Source organism: Morchella importuna (genome assembly GCF_003444635.1).
Source record: "Morchella importuna strain M04M26 chromosome Unknown Morimp01GS019, whole genome shotgun sequence".
Classification (NCBI taxonomy): domain Eukaryota; kingdom Fungi; phylum Ascomycota; class Pezizomycetes; order Pezizales; family Morchellaceae; genus Morchella; species Morchella importuna.
This window is the reverse complement of record NW_025763416.1, coordinates 717,552-737,823: the sequence shown is the minus strand read 5'-3', so window position 1 is coordinate 737,823 and position 20,272 is coordinate 717,552. Positions and strand designations below refer to the sequence as shown.

The 20,272-nt window shown below is 44.8% G+C and overlaps 3 protein-coding genes across 3 annotated transcripts; 1 reads left to right on the top strand and 2 right to left on the bottom strand.

Annotated features, from left to right (window-relative positions):
• Positions 1 to 775: 775 nt before the first annotated feature.
• Positions 776 to 7,790, bottom strand: LAJ45_06572 (uncharacterized protein; the record flags this gene model as incomplete). The annotated part of the gene is made up of 7 exons (XM_046116135.1): positions 776 to 918; positions 990 to 1,422; positions 1,488 to 2,759; positions 2,823 to 3,047; positions 3,201 to 6,485; positions 6,536 to 7,020; positions 7,649 to 7,790. The coding sequence occupies 7 exons, from the start codon at positions 7,788 to 7,790 to the stop codon at positions 776 to 778; spliced, it is 5,985 nt and encodes a 1,994-aa protein (XP_045970796.1).
• Positions 7,791 to 8,691: 901 nt separating this feature from the next.
• LAJ45_06571 (uncharacterized protein) lies at positions 8,692 to 9,672 on the top strand (the record flags this gene model as incomplete). The annotated part of the gene is made up of 4 exons (XM_046116134.1): positions 8,692 to 9,012; positions 9,078 to 9,131; positions 9,196 to 9,568; positions 9,632 to 9,672. The coding sequence occupies 4 exons, from the start codon at positions 8,692 to 8,694 to the stop codon at positions 9,670 to 9,672; spliced, it is 789 nt and encodes a 262-aa protein (XP_045970795.1).
• Positions 9,673 to 11,098: 1,426 nt separating this feature from the next.
• LAJ45_06570 (uncharacterized protein) lies at positions 11,099 to 13,119 on the bottom strand (the record flags this gene model as incomplete). Its single annotated transcript, XM_046116133.1, has 4 exons — positions 11,099 to 12,549; positions 12,609 to 12,829; positions 12,915 to 12,984; positions 13,047 to 13,119. 4 exons carry the CDS (start codon positions 13,117 to 13,119, stop codon positions 11,099 to 11,101), a joined length of 1,815 nt encoding a protein of 604 aa, XP_045970794.1.
• Positions 13,120 to 20,272: the final 7,153 nt, after the last annotated feature.

Genomic DNA, 20,272 nt, shown 5'->3' with positions numbered 1-20,272 from the left:
GCTTTTACACTTGCGGATAGCTAGGAACGAAATACTACCAATGGAGGCTTCAGGTTTATAAAAGACATTTGGCCCCTGCCTTATATATGCTCTTCATTTATTTTCTTTCAATAGCGTAATTTTTATCTCGGATTATTTTCATGAAGTTTTATCGAACATTCAGTTATAATAGATAGTGGCATAAAGTCATATTGGATATATGAACCTTTGATGAGGTGAATATTAAGTGCATGTGCTAAAACAAGAAATTGCAACTAGCTCTCGAGTCCATATATACCTGGAAGTAGAGCTAGCAAAACAAAAATCTGACCTAGATATGCTGCGCTGAGGAATTTCGACCACCAATATCGACTACGCAGCAGCTCGTGGTGTAAGTTGATGTGCAGAGTATTACGGATAGGGGACGGACCGCTAACACTTTCCCACTATATACATACATGCCTCATTCCCATTACCCTCAAGGCTCAATGAAGTTATAATTGGATAGATACATATGTATGTGGTATCGTTTCTGCATAGAGAAACGAGTAGTAAAGGCGTCGAGTCCACAAGCTATCAAATGAAATATCAAGTATCCTAACATCGTCATCTCATAATCTTTTGGGGAAATACACGTTAATTCGAAAACCAAGACATATCACTACTTAATTACAGGCCGGTATCATAACATTGCGTAAAAAATAGGAAGGGGGGGGAATTTCTAAATAAAAAATTGCAACTATCCCACATACACGAAACATTCGGGGAGAAAGGAAATAAATTAATGCCGATCCTATCAACCACATCCTGAACAAGAAACTCCATCTTTCAAAAAGGAAAATAGATACACAAACCCTACCAATCCTGCCCACATTGCTCGGCCACTCAAAGAACCTTCTGCAACTTCGCCTTGTAATATGCGTGACTCAGGTTCATCGTCTTTTTGAGATATTGATCTTCTGTAAGTGGGAGTTCCAGTACTTTCCCAGCATCATTCATAGGCATTTTACCACTCTTCAGCACCCAGGATCCAACAACACCTGCCATCTCGCGGATAGCAACGTTCTGTAAGAAAAGCTTCCTATCCGCGCTCCCCAAACTGACTAAAAGGCGTTTTGCGACATCGGTGATCCCACTCTTCGCAGGCAAGCCTTTTTGTTCGGTTTTTATAACCACCGGTCTGGACGTAGATCCACCACCCTGTACGAATTCTACAAGAGTGATGTAATCCAAATAGACTTGTCCACCAAGGCCCCAGGTTTTAACCAAATTAACATCTTCAAACTTTGCCAAGATAGCCTTGAGTTGTTCAAGATCACCCGAAATGATAGCTTCGGGGGCGACTTGTTCGATAACAGTTTTGTGGGCTTCGTTCCACGCTTGAGCGGAGAGAAGATATTCTGCTTCAATGAGGTGTTCTCCAGAATGCCGAGCTTTGAGGGCCTATACAAAACCATCAGTTAACGTTCGATCATTTAATGCACACAGCTCCGGGGGAATAAACATACTCTCGCTTCAAAAATCCATTTTTGAGGAATTAGTAAATTCTTCTCCAAGAAGTCAAGTTTCTTTGCCACCTCTGGCCCTTCAACTTCCACAAGCTCGTCGAGATGTCGCCCCAGTACATTTCTGATGGCAGTTTCTCTACTATCCGTATCGATCAGGTGTAGTAGTACGAAAATTGCCCACTCCCACAACCCCCCAATTTCAAGACCTCCGGCGAAATCAATGGTAACTTGGTCCGCTATTGGGCCGGGCGCGTACTCTTCACTTCCATCATCCAAAAATTGTACTTTCCCGCCATCAAAATCTCTAATTCCTTTGCGTGCAAAAATTGTTCTAAGTTGCCAACTAAGTCTGTAGTTGAGATTGCTGAAGGCTATACTTTTCGGTGAAAGGGCATCCTCCAAATTAAACTTGGTGTCGGCATAGATTTTCAACAATCCCCAGAGAATATCAAGAATGTCATAGTTATCAGATTGAGAGATGCTGTGGTACCAAGGAAGTGGAGCCGGAACGTTTCCAGGCCATTGGTTCATCTCTCGTTCATATGCAGATACAGCACTACCAATTCCATCCTCTTCCGCACACCCATACCATAGCTTCAGGGCAAACCCACGCTTCCAGTCAAGGCCAAACTTCTGAGTTAGAAAGAATTCCTGAGCAGCATCTTCCTGTGGCGCTTTGACGCCTTCGGAGAAGCAGGTGTTCCCAGATAAAAGCTCGTAGAGTGCTCTGATTGCTATCGGAATTTCTGCAAGCACACCCTTCTTCCGCCACTCATTGATTTGTTTCTTAATCAGCTCCCTAGAAATAGCGTCACCACCAACCATAGGAAGTAGAGTTGCGAGCCGGAAATCGCCAGCTTCTAGAAGAGCTGCGCAGGCCTGTTCAACGCGATGTGCGGTTAAATGGGCAAATGCAGTCTCTTCAAGAGTGGAAGCTTTATGCGCATGATCGTCGGCATCGGCTTCAACTAATTCTTCCAAAAATTTCGACAATTTCTCTTTACGACGTTTCTCGCGCATGTAATTCAGCCGGTGATCGTTTTCGCCGTCAGGGTTGGCATCGTCAATCGGGTCCCAAAGAACGCTGGCGAGCGCCCAGACGCTCTTCTCATGTTGACTTGCCGCGTCTTGTGCCCAAGGGAGCTCCGTGAAGTGATGGAATAGTGTTCGGTCATCCAATACAGCTACAGGGACACCATACTCATCTAGCTTGATGGTGCTTGCCCTGAATTGAAGTTCCAAGGGCTTAGGGGCAACCTGCGACTCAGAATCCTATATATAAAAAAAATCTTGTAAATATTCATAAATAAATAACCCTAGGCAAGGGAAACAAACCTGAACAGGAAATTTCAACCTTGCAGCCTTGAGGTCAGTATCACCGCCTTTCCTCCTAGTCTGCCTCAAGCCTTCAAGCTCGCCCACAAAAATAAGTGTTCCATCATGCCCCCAAGCTGGCCTTACAGCCTTTCGCCAGCTCCGATCTAAGGCATTCTCATCTTCGAGATCAAGCCTTTTCGCAGTTGACGATCGATTTTGTTGATACCGTGAAGACTTAGGAGACTACATAGAAACCGCGAAATAATTTCAGTGATTGGAATTCAACATTGAGCTTACATGACATGAGGTTGGTGTTTGATTGCTTAAAATCACTACAGGGGTATGCTAAAACAAAAAGATGGAAACAAAAAACAAAAGGGCGAAGACAGCTTATACCTCAATTTTATCCCACGCTCTTGAAAATACCCCATTTTCTTTTTTTGTGCCACCGTTGATATCAGAAGAGCCACCATAAAGATCATTCGCCAAATCCAACACGCCATAATTCAGAGGTTGCAACTTTTTTACTGGGCTAGTTCTCTCAGTCTTTGAGGGGGAAAAAAAGTTCGTTCCTCCAAATCTTTTCTTCACCGGGCTGATTGTTGCATTCAACTGCTCAGTCCAGTCGTTACCGAGAGGTAAGGCCCTTTGGTTGCTATGAAAATCCACTTCCTTTGTCGCACTTTCAATCATACTAGATTCTGCGGGATTGGTATATCCCACTGTGGCATCCTCTTCATCCTCCTCGTAAACGACTGTCAGGTCTTGAGCAGTCTCATCCTCCAAGTACTCCTCCTCCGAAGCAGGCTCCGCAGGCTCGTCTTCTTCCTCGACGCTACCTACGGAGCCTTCCCCTAAAAAAGACTCGCCAGCCATCGTAGTGTCGGCCTCCTCCTCTTCCTCCTCCTCGTCATAAGTGTCGAAAGTGGCTTCGGTTTCATCTCCACCTAAAAAAGACGTGGGAAATCCATCATTACGAGCATTTCTACCATTTGATAACCGTTTGAAATCAAAAGTATCGTCAAATACTCCAGTATCCATGCCACTCGCATCCGCATCTGATGCATCCATGCTATCCTCTCGATCAAAATATGAAGAAGCTGTGCTTCTAGTAGGAGTGAGGTCTTCGGTAGCTTTCTCGGCAGCTTTCCTCTCGCGTAGTATGGATTCATCATATGTAATATCGCCCTCATCACCCTCATCATCATCACTATCCACTAATCCATACGTGGTAAAATGTTGAACTTTGAAAATCCAGATGCCTTCATCGGCGAGATAGTCGACAAATTCGGTATCCTTGATGTTTTGCAATCGGCGGATATGACTGCTGTACCTTGGGTGTTCAGGATCCTTGATTTTCCCACGTTCGTCCTTAGAAATAGGATAGCAATCCTCCAGGGTAATTGTGGCAGGAACATTGAGACCATATCCTGGGGGCGCCTTGTCCATTACGCCTACGGGGTAAACTGTGCAGACCCGGAGATCAAAGACTACAATTTTACCAGGGATTTCCTCGGGATCAAGATCAGTGATATCGACAGGATTATCGAATCTAATTTTGCCGTATCCACGGCGTCCGATAGTCAATCCAATCACTTTCGTCTGCTGCTCCTTTGTCATTCCCTTGAGCTTTTGAGCACTGGGAACCATCCAGTAGCTACCATGAGATTTATCCTCCGCAGGCTTTTCGACAACGGCAAGGGCGGTGCTAGACTCAGGCTGAGCTTCTGGCGCACTAGAAGAAGAAGCACCATTGGACAGGCCATCTATACTTCTGCGTGACGGACTTCTTAAAAACCCCATCTCTTCAGCAGAGGGTGTTGGGCCGGTAGTCTCTCTCGAAGGTTGGCCATTTGCACTGAAGAAATCGGCATTGGTTCCCTTGCTTGTAGCAACGTCAAAGCTAACAGTTTTCTTCAGAATACTCTTTGTGCCGTTACCCTTCATGACTTCGTTATTCGCAGACTCCTTCCTAAGGTCCTGACCCCCAGAAAACAAATCTTGGTCCCTAATCTTCTTATCAATGACTAACTTCTTAAGACTGGCAACACGGGCACCAGAGCCTGGCGTGAAAGAGCCTGAACTCAAAACAGAATCGTCGCTATCGAAAAGGTGCAACTTGTTACTTGAAGAGAAAGAACGTGAAAGACTTGTTCCCGTGCTGCTAGCTGTATTTCCAGATGTAGAAGTTGCGAAAGGAGAGCCACTTCTCGAAAAGCTGCCACCAAGACGAGGGGCCAACGAAGGTTGTCTAGGGGCGATCTTGTAGTGTGGGATCAGCGCGGCTTTCTTGGTCTGGATGCTTGAACTAAGGGGGCTAGCAATCGGTCCAACCGGAGCAGCTTGGAAGTTGTTCATTGAAGACATCATGGAAAGGCCATATGGAGAATCATTGATCGATGTGGTAAACTGGCCCTGAAGCTGTTGTTGCTGCTGCCCCTGTTGCCCTGCACCAAATGCACTTGAGAAGAGGCTGTTATTCATCTGCTGTTGCTGCGGTTGCTGTTGTTGATTATTATTGAAGAGGGACCCAGGTGTAGTGTTAAGAGTTGTGTTCAAACCACTAAAAAGGCCATTATTCGTATTCTGTGTTGATGTCTGTGTATTATTGCCAAAAAGACCACTCCCAATGGCCGGCTTAGGCGCATTATTATTCCCGAACAGACCACCCGTTGCCCCAGTATTTTGCTGATTGCCAAATAACCCCCCACCAGTATTTCCAGCGGGTTGATTGTTTCCAAATAATCCGCCGGTATTCGCTTGTGGGGTAGGGTTGCTTCCAAACAATCCACCGCCCGTCGGTTGAGTAGTGGTAGTTGTAGCTCCGAAGGGTTTGGATTGATTGGAGAACAAACCACCAGCATTTTGCGCCTGGTTATTTCCAAAAAGTCCACCCTGGGCTGTCGTATTATTTGGCGCCTGGGTGGTGCCAAATCCACCACCGAAAGCAGGCTTCTGTTGTTGCTGCTGCGGTTGCTGACCAAACCCACCAAACCCAGTCGCTGGTTGGTTCTGTGCAGGAGTATTCCCAAACGCTCCAGCAGCACCAGCACCAAATGTGTTATTCGGTTGCTGGCCTCCAAAAGTGTTCGTTGCAGGTTGCTGTTGGTTTTGGTTATTCCCAAACAATCCCCCACCAGTATTATTGGCTCCGAATGCACCTCCCGTATTAGCTGCAGCACCAAAGCCTGGAGTTGTAGTATTACTAAAGGCAAAAGGCTTTTGTTGATTGTTCTGGTTGGCTTGGTTACCAAATAAACCGCCACCAGTATTGGTATTCGTACCAAATCCTGTTGTCGCGGCATTGTTCCCAAATGCGCCCGTATTTCCAGTGTTGTTATTCGCCCCAAACAACCCTCCTCCGGTGGTAGTTGTGGCAGCTCCAGAAAAGAGGCTAGGAGCAGCTGGCTTGGCGCCGAATAAGCCACCAGACGCAGCAGTATTGCTCGCTCCAAAAGCATTATTCGTCGGCTGGGCTCCAAATGGCGTTGTAGTTGTGTTGGTGTTATTGTTACCAAATAGACCACCACCAGTAGCAGTATTATTCGTTGCACCAAAAGCCCCAGTGTTGGTATTATTGGCAAACGTACCCCCAAACCCAGTACCTCCGAACCCACCCCCACCGCTGCCAGAATCATTCCCATATCGTCTACCTTGGGCATAATCTTGTAATCTCAGTTCCTAAATTATGTCAGTATTTCCACGAGTAATGAATAATGCGGGAGAATTACCTCAAGAGAGTACTTGGCATAAGCCGGCATAAACGCGATGGTCTGGAAATGGTTCGTGGTATTTCCCTGAGCCTCCTTCTCTGTAAATGCCTGGTACGGCGGGTTAGTAGTCCCGTTAACCAGCGCCTGATTTCCACTAGCACCAAAGCCTAGGCCAGTGTTTGTTCCAGCATTCCCAAAAACACCACCACCGGTAGCCCCAGCAGTTGCTCCAAACAACCCCCCGGCTGTCCCAGCTGTGGTTGTAGCTGTCCCAAATGCGGGCTTCGAACCGCCAAAAAGCCCCCCAGTAGTAGCTGCATTATTTCCAAAGGCGTTGGAGGGTTGTTGCTGTTGATTAGCTCCGAATCCGAATCCGCCGCCAGTATTTGTGTTTGCGGCGGCGTTGCCAAAGATTCCACCCGTTGCAGGAGTGTTGGTAGCGCCAAAGGCGGGCTTCGCGGCGCCAAACGGCGATGAGGCTGCGTTATTATTTGCGCCAAAACCTAAAGGGAGAGAAATGTTAGAATAGGATCCGGATATAATGTTAGATGAGTTTCGTCACGATAGCGAAGTATTGTGACGACATAGGCTGATAGCAGGAAGATTGTAGTATTGCAAAGATATGCAGTCAAAATTAATAAATGACGATGTCTTTGCAAGATAGTCCTCTTGGTTAATGGTCATGGGATAGTAAACGAAGCAATGCCAAGGGGAACAGGCAAATTTTGCAGATATAAAAGCAGACAATGATTGCGACGATGGCGATGATGACAAAAACAGATGTCTAGAAGTACCTCCAGTGGTTGCACCGAAACCGGTGTTCGCCGCAGCACCAAAAGCGCCTTGATTCTGTTGGCCGAACCCACCACCAGTGTTGCCAAAGCCTGGAAAGAAACACGAGCGGGTGGATTAGTCGACCTTGCGTCTTTGAACTGAACGAGCATTCATCATCGCCATCGCCAGCAAGCATCATCCGCCTTCCATTTTATTTCCTTGCGCGAAAATTACGACGCGCCCAATCACGACACGTCTTTCGCTGAGGCATTTCAAGAAACGTCGCTGGAAGGCACTACGAAATCTCCCTGGCTGTGCACAACACGTGAAAACAATCAAGCGAATAAAATAACGTACCTGGGGCAGCAGCAGCGGGCTGACCGAATGCTCCTCCTGAGCCAAAAACGCTTGGATTTCCAGCTTGCTGGTTGTTATTGTTGGCGGCACCAAACGCACCAAAACCACCTGAGCCCCCGGCATTATTGCTAAACAAACTCATGGTGCCGGTGGGGGGTAGAGGTGTTGCGGCGGGTCGTCAATATTTTCGTTAAAGAATTTTTTTTTCCCTTTGATGATTGATGGATGTTGCGTCACGTATCCACTGATTGGAAACTGACTTCGCGCGAATGAAGACGCGCTTTAGGTCAAGCTATCACTCTTTCCGGAAAGGTATAGAGAAGAGGGGGTGAGGAGTGATAATGGGGGAATGAGCGAGGAGGCGGGTTGGGGGAGAAGAGGAAGGGAAGGATAAGGGTAGGGAGATGACGAAGATGATATAGGTTGTTCGGGGGTGATGATGTGTGGTGTGTGTGTTGGAGCAAGCAGAAAGCAACAAAAGGGTTGCCACACGCACAAAACCCCCAGAGAAAAAAATCCTGAACAGCAACGGGTAGGCTGACTCATCATGACACTACACGTAGCTTTGTTAAGACTCACGCCTACGCGCCCACTGCGTACCACAAGCTGTTTATTGGTCAGAGGTGCAGCCCATTGAACATCGAACAGCAAGGCAAAGAACGAACAAAGGCCCGGACCTGTGAATAAAACTACTCGGCGGGCCAGAAATATGCCGAGCTATGTAGGTATAAATACATTTCGATTAAAGTCGTCTGACTAGTTTGTTTCAACCCTTTTTTTTTTATATTAAGAGCAATCTGTTTCCTCCTGCACATTTCTGCCACGGTGAGTACTATGTCTAAGTTGATCTATCGCCTTATCTGCAACTACCTATCCTGGTACTGTTGTGTGACACATTCTATCTAGGATTGATTCACCGATTTCAGGAACCGAGTCACCTGACCAGTCGCGTTCGTTAAGTTGTCGACACGATTCTCAAATTCCGCAACAGTAGATGCCAAAAACAACAAATTAAAACAACAACGCCATACACAAATTTATCAATGTTTACCGGTCAAGATCGCCTCGGTACTGGCAGTCGCCAAACAGCAGCACCAGCCTCAACAACGCGTACCCGGCGTGCTGCAAACCGGCAATCTCCTCCACCATCAGGTCCATCGACAGGTGGCGGTCTTGGTACATCTGCTATGACTGGTACCGGGTTATTTGGAGGGCCGGGAGGCAGGGAAAAAAACGTCCCTGGTTACCAGCAGCGAGGCGGTGAGCAGCAGCGTGAGAGAGAACGGGAGCAGCAGCAGCAGCACACAGACACCGGTGGGGCAATAGAGCTGAGTGAAGAGCAAAAAGCCGAAATAAATGAGGCAGTAAGTGATCATATTTGTTTTTGGTTATTGGATAGCTTTGGTATATATTATCTAACATATTTCAGTTCCATCTTTTCGACCTCGACAAAGACCGAATGATCGACTACCACGAACTCAAGGTCTATTTCTTTTTACCATTTACCTATCCAGAGCTTTCTACCATACTAACACATAGCTTTACAGGTAGCAATGAAAGCTCTCGGCTTCGATGTCCCTAAATCAGAGCTTCTGCATATACTCCGAGACCATGGTGTAACTGCCAATATGCAAAAACCTCCACATAATCAGTCGGGCCAGACCCCTAGCAGACTTTTTATAACTCAAGACTCATTCACATCAATCATGACGCAGAAAATCTTGGATAGAAACCCTTTGGAAGAAATATCACGTGCCTTCGACCTATTTGCTGGTGTTGCTGGTGGCATAGGAGACGGCCAGGATGCGAAAATTGCTATTGATGACCTGCGAAGAGTCGCAAAGGAGCTCGGCGAGACACTAGAGGAAGAGGAGTTGAGGGCTATGATTGATGAGTTTGATATTGACAACGATGGCATGAGTATGTCAAAACTATCCCTTCCCTTATTACTACGAACACCAACACTTGCTGACGATTTCATAGTCAGCCGTGATGAATTCATTGCTATCTGCAGGGGCGAGTAATGATAACTCCAAGAAACGGCAGACTTTCTTACTCATTTTTTGGAATTTTTGTAAGATTAGCCGATCCTTTCCTCATTTGATATTTAAAAAAACAACTGAGGAGCCCTGACTTAAAGGTCAGATATATTATGGGGTCTTTCCTTTTCTTTATATTGTTATGGGTTTCTTGCTTTTTTGGTCATTTCCACTGTACCTACTGTATTACTAGCTAGTGGTCAAACAAATAATAATCATACCAACAGAGTATCGCGAATCAAAGGTGCGTGTGCTAATCAATAAGAATCATGGTTTTGTACCCACCTTTATTGCTGGAATTCCTCCATATATAACATGGTTGTAATGTATTTACGTATGATTTTTCACGACTGCTTTTTATAACTCCTGTTTTCTGACTATTGTAATGGAATAATTGGACCCGGCCGGGCCTCATTTTATAGAATTTACAGATCTATAGACGAATTAAAGAAGGAAAGGGGAAATAGATAGAAATAAAGCACCAAAATGTACTTACCCCCAGTTACACGGGGCAAAAATAACAGAAACCACCAGTACTATTTTTTCTTAAATGCAGATACAAAATTCCTCCCTGAATCAATCCTACCAGTCCCAGAGTGACGATTTTTTCCTGAGCGGTGCTCACAGTCTTTTAATAGAAAAACACTTTCCTATTGCTAGAACAATTGAACAACCCCTTCTTCTTCCTATTCAATAAAGCAACACTAACCAGCACCATGCGTATATAAATCCCAGCCCTTCAAAACATATATATGAAACATAAAATCCGGATCCTTTTCTGTAAAGATGGCATATATCCGGGTAGTATGAGGCCTATCGAGGTCGGAGCTGTTATAGGACCGGATAACTGAGCCCAACAACAACAAATTGAAGTAGAAATAAAAAGGAGTGAAGGAATACATGTAGCACCACCACCGCCCGGAGCCAGAAGAGTAAAATCCATTAGACAAAAAGAAAAATATAGATGTGAGGCTAACAAAAAAGAGGGGGGGGGGGGGGGGGGGGGGGGGGGGGAGATGGTAATATTAGACAAAAAGTGTCCAGAATTCCAATTTATTCTCACACTATCAACACCGAAAGCATTGATCCACCCCGTCTCCCTTTGACTAGACCTCGTCCTGAAGCAAAAAGGAATACAAAAAAAATCCCAGACGAACAATCCGAGCTTCACTCAAACTAACTACCCGTTTGCCTGGTTGGACTCGAATTGATGACGAAAAAGAAGAAAAGGAAAGAAGGGCAAAAAAAAGAGGAGAAAAAACCATAATAATGAGTCACTGAATTACAGAAAATAACTTTGACCCACACAAATTCTATAACCTTTCGCTCTACAATTACGACCAGCCACGCTAGATAAATGCTAGCGTCGGCCGTACTAGACTTCGCCAACTTCCCCACTCCCCTCACGTACTTACAGGTCAATCAGATTACCACCCTGCTGTTTCTGTGGCTGCTGCTGCTGACCAAATCCTCCTGCATAAGGGTTCCCCATTGATTGTTGTTGTTGATATCCCCCAAACCCATTCATTCCTGCTGGTCCCGTATGGGCTGGCATAAGCCTATTTGGCTGGGGGCTTAAGGAGCCTCCAAAACCAGTAGATTGCGGAACACCGGTGAACTGTTGACTAAAGAACGGGTTGTTACCTGTGCTCTGTGCAGCCATAGGTCTACCGGTGCGGCTTGTCCCAGCTGAGTTTACAAACATGCTAGGAGCGGTGTGTTGAGCCGGGATACGAAGGTCACCAACGTTACCAAATGTATCCAGCCCATTGGCGTTGCCCGCAGCAAGAAGATTCTCAAGATGCGCGTGCTGTGGGTTGACAGGCTTTTCGGCGGGGGTCGGAGAAGATGGAGCAAAAGACTGTTGATACGATTGGTTTTGGTATGATTGCTGCTGCTGCTGCCTCTGTTGTTGCTGCCTTTGCTGCTCCTGTTGCTGTTGCAACAACTGCTGCTGCCTTTGCTGCTCTTGTTGGCGTTGCTGTTCCTGGTGGAGTAAGTTTAGAGAAGGCATGCCTGTTGATTGTGACTGATTGGAAAAACTGTTTTGAATCTTCGGTGCAAAAGGATTGTTGGATCCAGTGGGCAAAGGCTGCAAAGGCTGAGCTGCTTGATGATTATTTGCGTATGGGTTATTATCACCAGGCTGCAAGAAGCTTTGTTGCTGTTGTGTAGGCTGCGGACTAAGTGACACAGGTGCAATATACGGATTGGTGTAACTAGTTGGTTGTGTGACCATAGGATTCATAAATTGCATTTGTGCATTTTGATCGTATCCAGTGGGCTGTGCAAACTGTTGCTGAGGAAACCCTGTACCTTGAGAGTAGACATTTGCCAAGTAACCAGTGTTTTGCTGAGGTACTGCATTCCCAAAAAAGTCAACCTCCCCAAGTTGCTCGTATTGTGTTGGGTATATTGGCTGTTGGAAGCTCTGTGGTTGTTGAACAGTGGTGGTAGGCGTTGCATCATCAAATAGGCGATCCGCATTGCTCTGTTCTAATTCCCTCTGGCGAAGCTCCTCTTCCTCCTTACTCAACTTTATAGCCTTTGCCAAGTCATCATCCACGTCGGATAATTGCTTATTAGCGTTCTTGCGTTTATCTTCTTCTGCCTGATTCTTACTTGCTTCAATTGCAAGTCGGTATTCTATATCCTCCTCATCTGTTCTACCGCGACCGGATCCGGATGTCCGCTGTTGACGCCTACGCGAGTCGGATTCCGGACGAGCGTGGCCATTTGAAGATGAGGCATAATCTTCTATCCCTGTAACCCTCGACTTCCAAGACTTTCGGTCTTTTCGTTCGCCGCGCAGACGCTCTTCGTCCATAATTAGAGATGTGATTTCCTTAGCAGCTACTCGGACTAGAGAATTTAAAGTCAGTAATTAATATCTAAATAGGAGTTATACCCGGACCGCATACCGTTAACTCCTTGATCTCTGCCCTCTTCGTCGATATGCTGAAACTCTCGCAATGTCTTTATGATGTAAATATTATCCTTGGCCCATACCACAACATTTTCTGAGCCTTCGTGCAAGCAATAATCGAGAACTTTCAGCGCCTTCAATACGTGTCTCCAATTCCTCCCTTTGTCGTTTAGCCGTTTATCGAGCATATCCATGATCTCGAAAAAATCTGTGCCTCTATGTAGCAACTTATGGATCAGCTCTAGGAACATTATGGAGTGCTCTATGAAAGCCTGCGACGACCCTGGAAGGGTAAACTAACACATCAAAAGTCATACGAGCGATCTCGCTCATCTCGGCCCCTGTAGGGCCCCATGGATCATTGCTTGTAGCTAATATCTAGAAGTCAATTATCTACGCATATATGATACCAAAAAATAGAGCTTCGGTTTACCATTTCGAACCTTCACCTGAGTTGATGAATAACCCTTGGTGACGTTCTTCACTGATCTCATAACCTTCGACATAGTTGCGGCTGCAGGTACCTCTAAAAAAGCTAGAATAAATGAAATTTGCAGGCGCCGGTTATTAGTTCCAACTAGCTCTCACACTATTTCCTTCCTTCCTTCTGTGCTCAGTTTCGCGAACAGGACGCCGAGCCTCCCTTAAGACGATCCCGAATCTTTCAGACTGTCGATAGAAGGTGCTTAGATGTCCACGATCGGTTTATTCGACCGTATAAAGATAGACGAAGCGTGACGGATAAGTGATGGTATGGGCCTGTTCGTGGTAAAGAAAGAGGGAGCGATAATCAGGTCTTTGCAGGTGTTGTTGTACTAGGTGTCGTCGTCACCCTTTACTGCGCTCCTGCTGGCGATGGCAACAGGGGCAATGAGGATGCAGGAAAAATGGGCGTGATATTTGATTCGACGGAGGTACGCAAGGTTCAGTTCTTGGTCGTGTGAATGGTGGAGAGCGCTCCGGCAGGTTTTTTTCCTGAGGGGGGAGGTGGGCTGTGGTTGATGGGGGTAGTTGGGCAGTGGTGAGGTGATGCGGAGTAGGTATGTAGGTCTCGGCTTGGAAAGGAGGCGGTGACGCAGCTCGGGCCCTACAACACAAGGTACATGATTTTGTATATACAGGATCTATGTAGTAGTACTATGGTGGAGCACCGGGTCGGGAAGAATATAATGTATAACCACATGTATATACATACCACAACTTGGATCTTTGTATTTTAACCCAAATTGCCTCCGGGAAGACACCGGATAGAATCAAACGAGTATAAGCCTTGCTGATAGAAACATGCTTACTCAATTCACTACTCGTGCAGGCTCATTGTTTACTCCGGCCAAGTCCCATTCAGAGTTCAACCCATGGCGTAATGTCACACAGCACGCAGATGTACCAAGTACGTACAAAGCCGCCCTGATAGCTACTGACATGCAGCCAAAAGCACTGACCATTGAAGTCCACTGACAGGCAACGGCGCCTTCACCCTCCCGAACGTGCTTTACTCTACTACATACAGCCGTCGCAGAAAGCCTTGAAAGGAAAGAAAAGTGCTAAGGCGATCCGATTCCATCGACTGCATGATGTCCCTCTCAACCAGATTCACCGTCACATTGGATGAGTTAGCTACATACTTTAACTAGATTTCTAAATAGTACCAATCTAGTCATTATGGCATTGCAAGTTCGGCACCCTCATTCCACTACGGCTGATCTGTGAGCAACGACCGCGAATATAATGCATATCGAAATTACGGTTCACTTGATTGTCACCGAAGTCTCCTTAACTAAAATTAAATAAATAAAAAATGCATTGTTCGGGGAGTGCTTTTTATTTGTGGACTAGCACAGGCTGCAAAGAAATAACGTCGGTTAGTCCAAAGCTACCTCAGTTTCCGGCTAAATTAATTGGTGACCGAGAGCTCTATCCCACAGCATCTCTTTCACGACTACTTGATCAGGCAGGCCAGGGATTGGTACGTAAAATCAAGAAAACCTAACTTTAAACCAGGAATTAATCTCAACTTCAAAGTACGAATACCCCAGATATTCTAAAAGAGAAAATAACAACTAGTGATTGGGAGCTAGACCAGATAATCCGGCTTATTGAATCGGTTCACTCATCACCTATACTAGTAAATATCATAATGATTCCCAGAGTCACAGAAACTGTTTTTATTCTAAATCATTCATATATGATAAACAAACGACTGCAATAAATCAGATTATCCCGTCCTCCAAACATAATACCGACACTATCGTCTATAATTTTATCACCAAACTCAAGAAGCCACGATACTAAGCGTCCCGCGCGAGCTCGATCTCTATTCTACTACAATCTATTCATACCAAGCTTTCATTTCAAACCAAGAGTAGTTGAATGATATGCAACCTCTCCAGAAATCGAAGATCTCAGTGGGACCAACTATAAATAATTCTAAAGAGACTCCCTATGACTAAAAACAATTACACGTTTATGTTTTAATAATCTCAGCAACCAAAGTCTAAAACATAATACCCACACTAGGTACGGTCACTGGAGCGCGCGTTCCACGCATCTATCTACATTGTTAGCCAGCAACTAAGCTGTCGAAAACCCAAAAATTTATTCCCACAGGAGTGTGGTTTGGGGAATTTTACAGGAATAGGAGAGCCGTATCACAGGAAACGCCCAACCCGATTTATCAGGTTATATTACAGTACGAAAAAACGGGGTGAAATCAGTACTGTATGACTACGGGATTCAGTGAATAATACGGAATTAAACCGGCATTACAAAACGAATACCGTAGCAATGTTGTATTCTTACTGCATTACTAGCACATTAACGGGAATAACGCAGCGAATCCATAGCCTTTTTTTGGTATTGTAGTAAGGCTACATGTGTCCCTTTGGACAAGTCTATACTAAAGGTCCAGCACCAGAGTATGTCCCACCATTTTTGCACGGCCGCAACGGCACCAAAACTACTAGCTATGGAATCCGAAACAGTTAACTCCTCACGGCTTACAAGTAGTGAAGTTTACCATACTAAGACTTTCTTCAATTGCAACTGTGGCTATGGCTAGTTCAGATCCTCTGATTCTTCGATATGAAGCACCTTGATATCTGATAAAGCTACATAAGAGCTTAGTAACCCTTTGAGTTTGAAGCCGAAAATCCCCACGATATATAAAGTTATACCTGTAGGATATACAAAGAACAGAATTCAAGCATGACTACGTCAAGCTTGAACAGTGTAGGCGGGAAGTTCGAATGGCAAGAGCAAGACCTGATCACACGACTTAGGGATTCGATAAACTCGCAGGTGAATCTAAAGTACAGCGACAGGTAATAAGTGATGGAACGCCCTGAGAGTATAAACACCAAATGTTGGTGGCGTTTTACCAAAACAGGTATCGCTATGTTCCATCACTTATTACTTACCGCTGTACAGCCGCATTCGAAAAGTATTGGCACCCTACTATATTGAGTCGTTCATGAATTGTGGCCCACCAAAAACCATGGCACTCGCGCATACTCAACTTATTGATAGGTATGACCGCAATAGAGACATTGCAGCTCTCTCTGGCAATTGTCTCGAATATGAGAATTGAAAAGCAGAAAGGACTGCCTCGTGAGTTTGGCTCGGAGGTGCCAATACTTTTCAAATGCGGCTGTACAATACTGTCAGGTACGTAGGATTTCCCCTCTAAAAGATTGAAAAAATCTAAGTCATGATAAATCACTCATCCATATGTTTCATGGGTAAGTACTATGCTTAGGTAAGAAACAAGTACATGTCATGAATAAGCCGCTAGGTCAAGCAACATACAGTACCACAATTAACAAAAATTACTTTCGCCATAGCCATACAAGATCACGGGAATTTATCGCTAAGGGGGTGAGGTTTAAAAAGAAGTTTCATGGGGTTCTACGACCGCGCGTATATATTAGTGGAGGGCGCAGCGAGATTTCTATATACATAGCGAATGGAAGTAGGTATAACAAATTCTTTTGCTGAGTTTTCCCTCCGCTCTCGGGTTTTCTAATTTCTCTAATTAGCTATATATATATATATAGTGGGCGCCGGGGCATGTATTCGTGCTTAGATACAAAAATATGGCTTAAATATCATATGCTGAATATCCTCAAGTATATTGAGTAGATCCTAAATAATTACAACGGTCTACCGCGTCTAAAAGTCAGCGAAACGCCCTATAGCTTTTTCATAGAGATCGTACGTACATCAATTCCCAATGCTCAGCCATATTGGAGAATTCATGATGATATAGACCATATAAAACGTTAATAAAGGGGATATACGTACCCAGAGAAGCCCCCCATTCGATTTTCGAACAATGATCTTTAAATTTTTGGCTGACTAAAATTATCATTTTGTTCACAGAATATCACTCGGTTTCAAGCTTGGCCTTATCTAATTTGTGATAGCAGAAAAGCAACAGGAAAGCCAGGTCCAGGTTGACAAAGTTCTCTTACGGCCTAAATTTGTATGGAAAATCGATCGGGCTCCAGTAACCGCAAGGCCCCCCAATCTAGGTCATTTGTTTGTCGGAATTTCGGGCTATCAACCACCTACGTGGTCCGGGGTTACGTTCCGTAACCTTGTCGCTGTATGCTCACGAACATACTTGGGCTAGTCTAAACATAAGCTCGAGCACAGATGGTTTCGAAATGCATATACAACTCACACTCACAGGCCTAGGGGTCAATGATATACTTGCATACATCCATGTATTTGGCTCGAGCCCAAAGCTCGAGCCCACAAATATCATCAAACCTGGGCTCGTAAGGTCCTAGGCTTGTTATGTCCAAATCTAAAGCTCGAGCCGGCTCCGCTCCGGGATGGCACTAGAGCACATCGTCAATTCATACAGCAAGTCTCCTCACTACTACCATGTGGGAAAAGGGTCTCACATCTAAACACCTAGGCTGATGCATTTCGCTCTAAAAGAGATCACTGTAAAAATAGATGGCCAATAACCTGATGGAAGAGTCTCAGATAGTAAATGGATGACTGCATAAATACTTACCCCGCAAAGAACTTTATTTCACACAGAATCTAAAAATGAGCGCTCCCTATTGGTTCATGCAGGATAAATCTGTGTTCCCGAGAGAAGGTCGAGGGATATCACTTCGCTGGTAAGTACTTGTAACCACTAGTACATCTTCGCTATCTAGTACATATTATCTTGCTCTAACTACCAGTGAAACCTGACTATTGCTGACTATTGCTGGAATGTATTATACTTAAAAAAAATCATTGACTAATCCTCTAGAGGCCAGATGTCTTACTACAGCGCTGCTGCTGTAACTGTGTAGCTACCACATGTAGAGTAGCTACGTATACCTGGGTGCGCACTCAGTAAATTTCCCGGTTAGATCGGCAAAGTCGCACTCATATCGCCAAGGATGCCATATCCCCGGTTACAAATAGTGTGCCTACAAATGAAGGTTGATTTTGTGTACCAGGGATGATAGGGTGCGAGAGTTGATCTTCCAGAGTAATATCAATGTGCGCAACAAAAGCAAATTCCGGTGTAGTATTTACTACTGGGGATGCGTAGCACTCTACATATGGTACTCTAGTGTGAGTACATATAGATATGGTATGGTATGCAACCTAAATTATAAATTATATAAAAGGAACAATGTACTTTCATGGTATCGTATTAATATATTCTTCTGTCTAGGGAGCCTGGAAAGATACCTACTTGGCTGATACCAAAAGATCAGATCATCAATTAGAAATTTCAAACTCAACTTACAATTGTAGATACGACGAACCATGTGTGCCCGGGACGAGATGTTCTTCACGGGGTCATAATAGAGCAGAAGTTTGAACTGTTAGAGGGTCTTTTTACTATACCAGCACCTATGCTAAGTACGTACACGCCTGGTTTCCAGGGGAATCGTCCCTGACTATGAAAAACAGATTTACAAAAACGAAACACCGCTTCAGATCGAATGTGATGATCGTCCGCGTAACGAACAAATGAAAAAGTTTTTCGCGTGAGAGAAAAAATTATGAATAGATAATACTTCAACCGATCTACCACGAGTATCATTGAGGTAAGTGGCGGAATGAAAAGTTTACGATTTTGATCGTTGGTATCAGCTTGGAGGAAATTCAATGGATTTCAATTTGGACCCGCCGCTTCTTATTTCAACGTCCTTCGCACATGGTTGAGCCACGTCCGTCACTAACATGAGCGTTGACGCAGGGAGCTGGTTTCAATTACCAAACGCATGCGCATGCAATAATATGACGTCTACTGCCTCACGGGTCATTTCTTTGCAGCAGCTCCTAGAGTTCATCCCTTAAAAATCGTTTCCCTCTTTTTAAGTCGCCAAATGTGCCCGATCTGGAACGTTTTCCCGCTGCACAGATTCGACAGCTTTAACCCATGGGATCTAGGAGGGGATAGTCCAACACCGCCAAAATGCTTTGCATAGAAGCAATATGAATATTATATACAGGGACCTGCGAGTTATATACAATCTATCTCGATTGATTGGTTTTTATAGTGGAAGTATACTTGCTAAAAATGTTGGTGAGCAGGAAGACCTAAGGGGAAGTTTCAACTAGCCCGCACTACATACATGTACTTCCTAGCAGTGCTACTGAACCTCAGCGGCATACACCATGTCGTGGTAGATTCCGGCAGGTAAGGTCATTGCACAACTACCCAACTAGCCTGATTTTAGTAGGCAGTCAGCTCGAGAATTGAATCATATTGATTTCCATATCGAAAGACCGATATACGAATTAATCCGATATGCCAGCGCATCCCTCTTTCCCCACTGGTTCTAACTAATCTACTATGGAGTAGGTACTCGTGTCAGGGGAAAGTGCCTGAAAAGGCATTTGGCGGTAATCCAGCTAGCCAGAAACTCCTCTACTTGGATCCCTGCATGCCCTCGAGTCCCTAGTACTCATATTGCATGCTATTCACCGAGTCCTTACAAGTTTTACTCCACTCTACATACTTTATTATCTTCTCACTACATACCATGTCCACCAGGCGCGCATTGATCTCTCAATATATCGTCGATTACATACCTACTAAGATGCGGACAGCCTTCTCGATGATTCCCCAGTTTGTAAGGAGTTTGGGAGAAACATTTGTTGATGGTTGGCCTACTGGCCTGCAACCGCTTTGGCCGACTCCGTGCGTTGACATGCCAGCCCGGCCAGTCGCAATGGCATCCCAGTAACCAGGATCTCGGAGACCCTGACGCCTTATACATAGAAGGTTCTTTCATTAGGCTCAGGCACATCGAAGAAAAAAAAGCGTTACGTAAATTAATTCTTATTTTTCTTTTCCTTTTCTTAATATAAGGAATTAATCCAGAAGGAATATATTTCAGATTCGGGGGAATCATTAACTAATCTCGTGATCTGCACAGCTGCTACATGTAAGTAGTTATAGTACTGTAGCCCCCCCCCCCCCCCTCCTACATGTTTCCTCAAAGTACATGTAACTACTCTACGAGTAGGGAATAGGCTATAATCTAATTAAATATCAATCTCTCGACTTTGCTTAGGGTCCTTAGGTTTCCGATCTGGTCTGTAACTGCAGCTGGTTCGCACTAAGTTCTGATTGAAACCTCCAATCTTATTTGCTTAGAGATACGAGGCTACTCTACTAGCTCTACTAGAGTAACA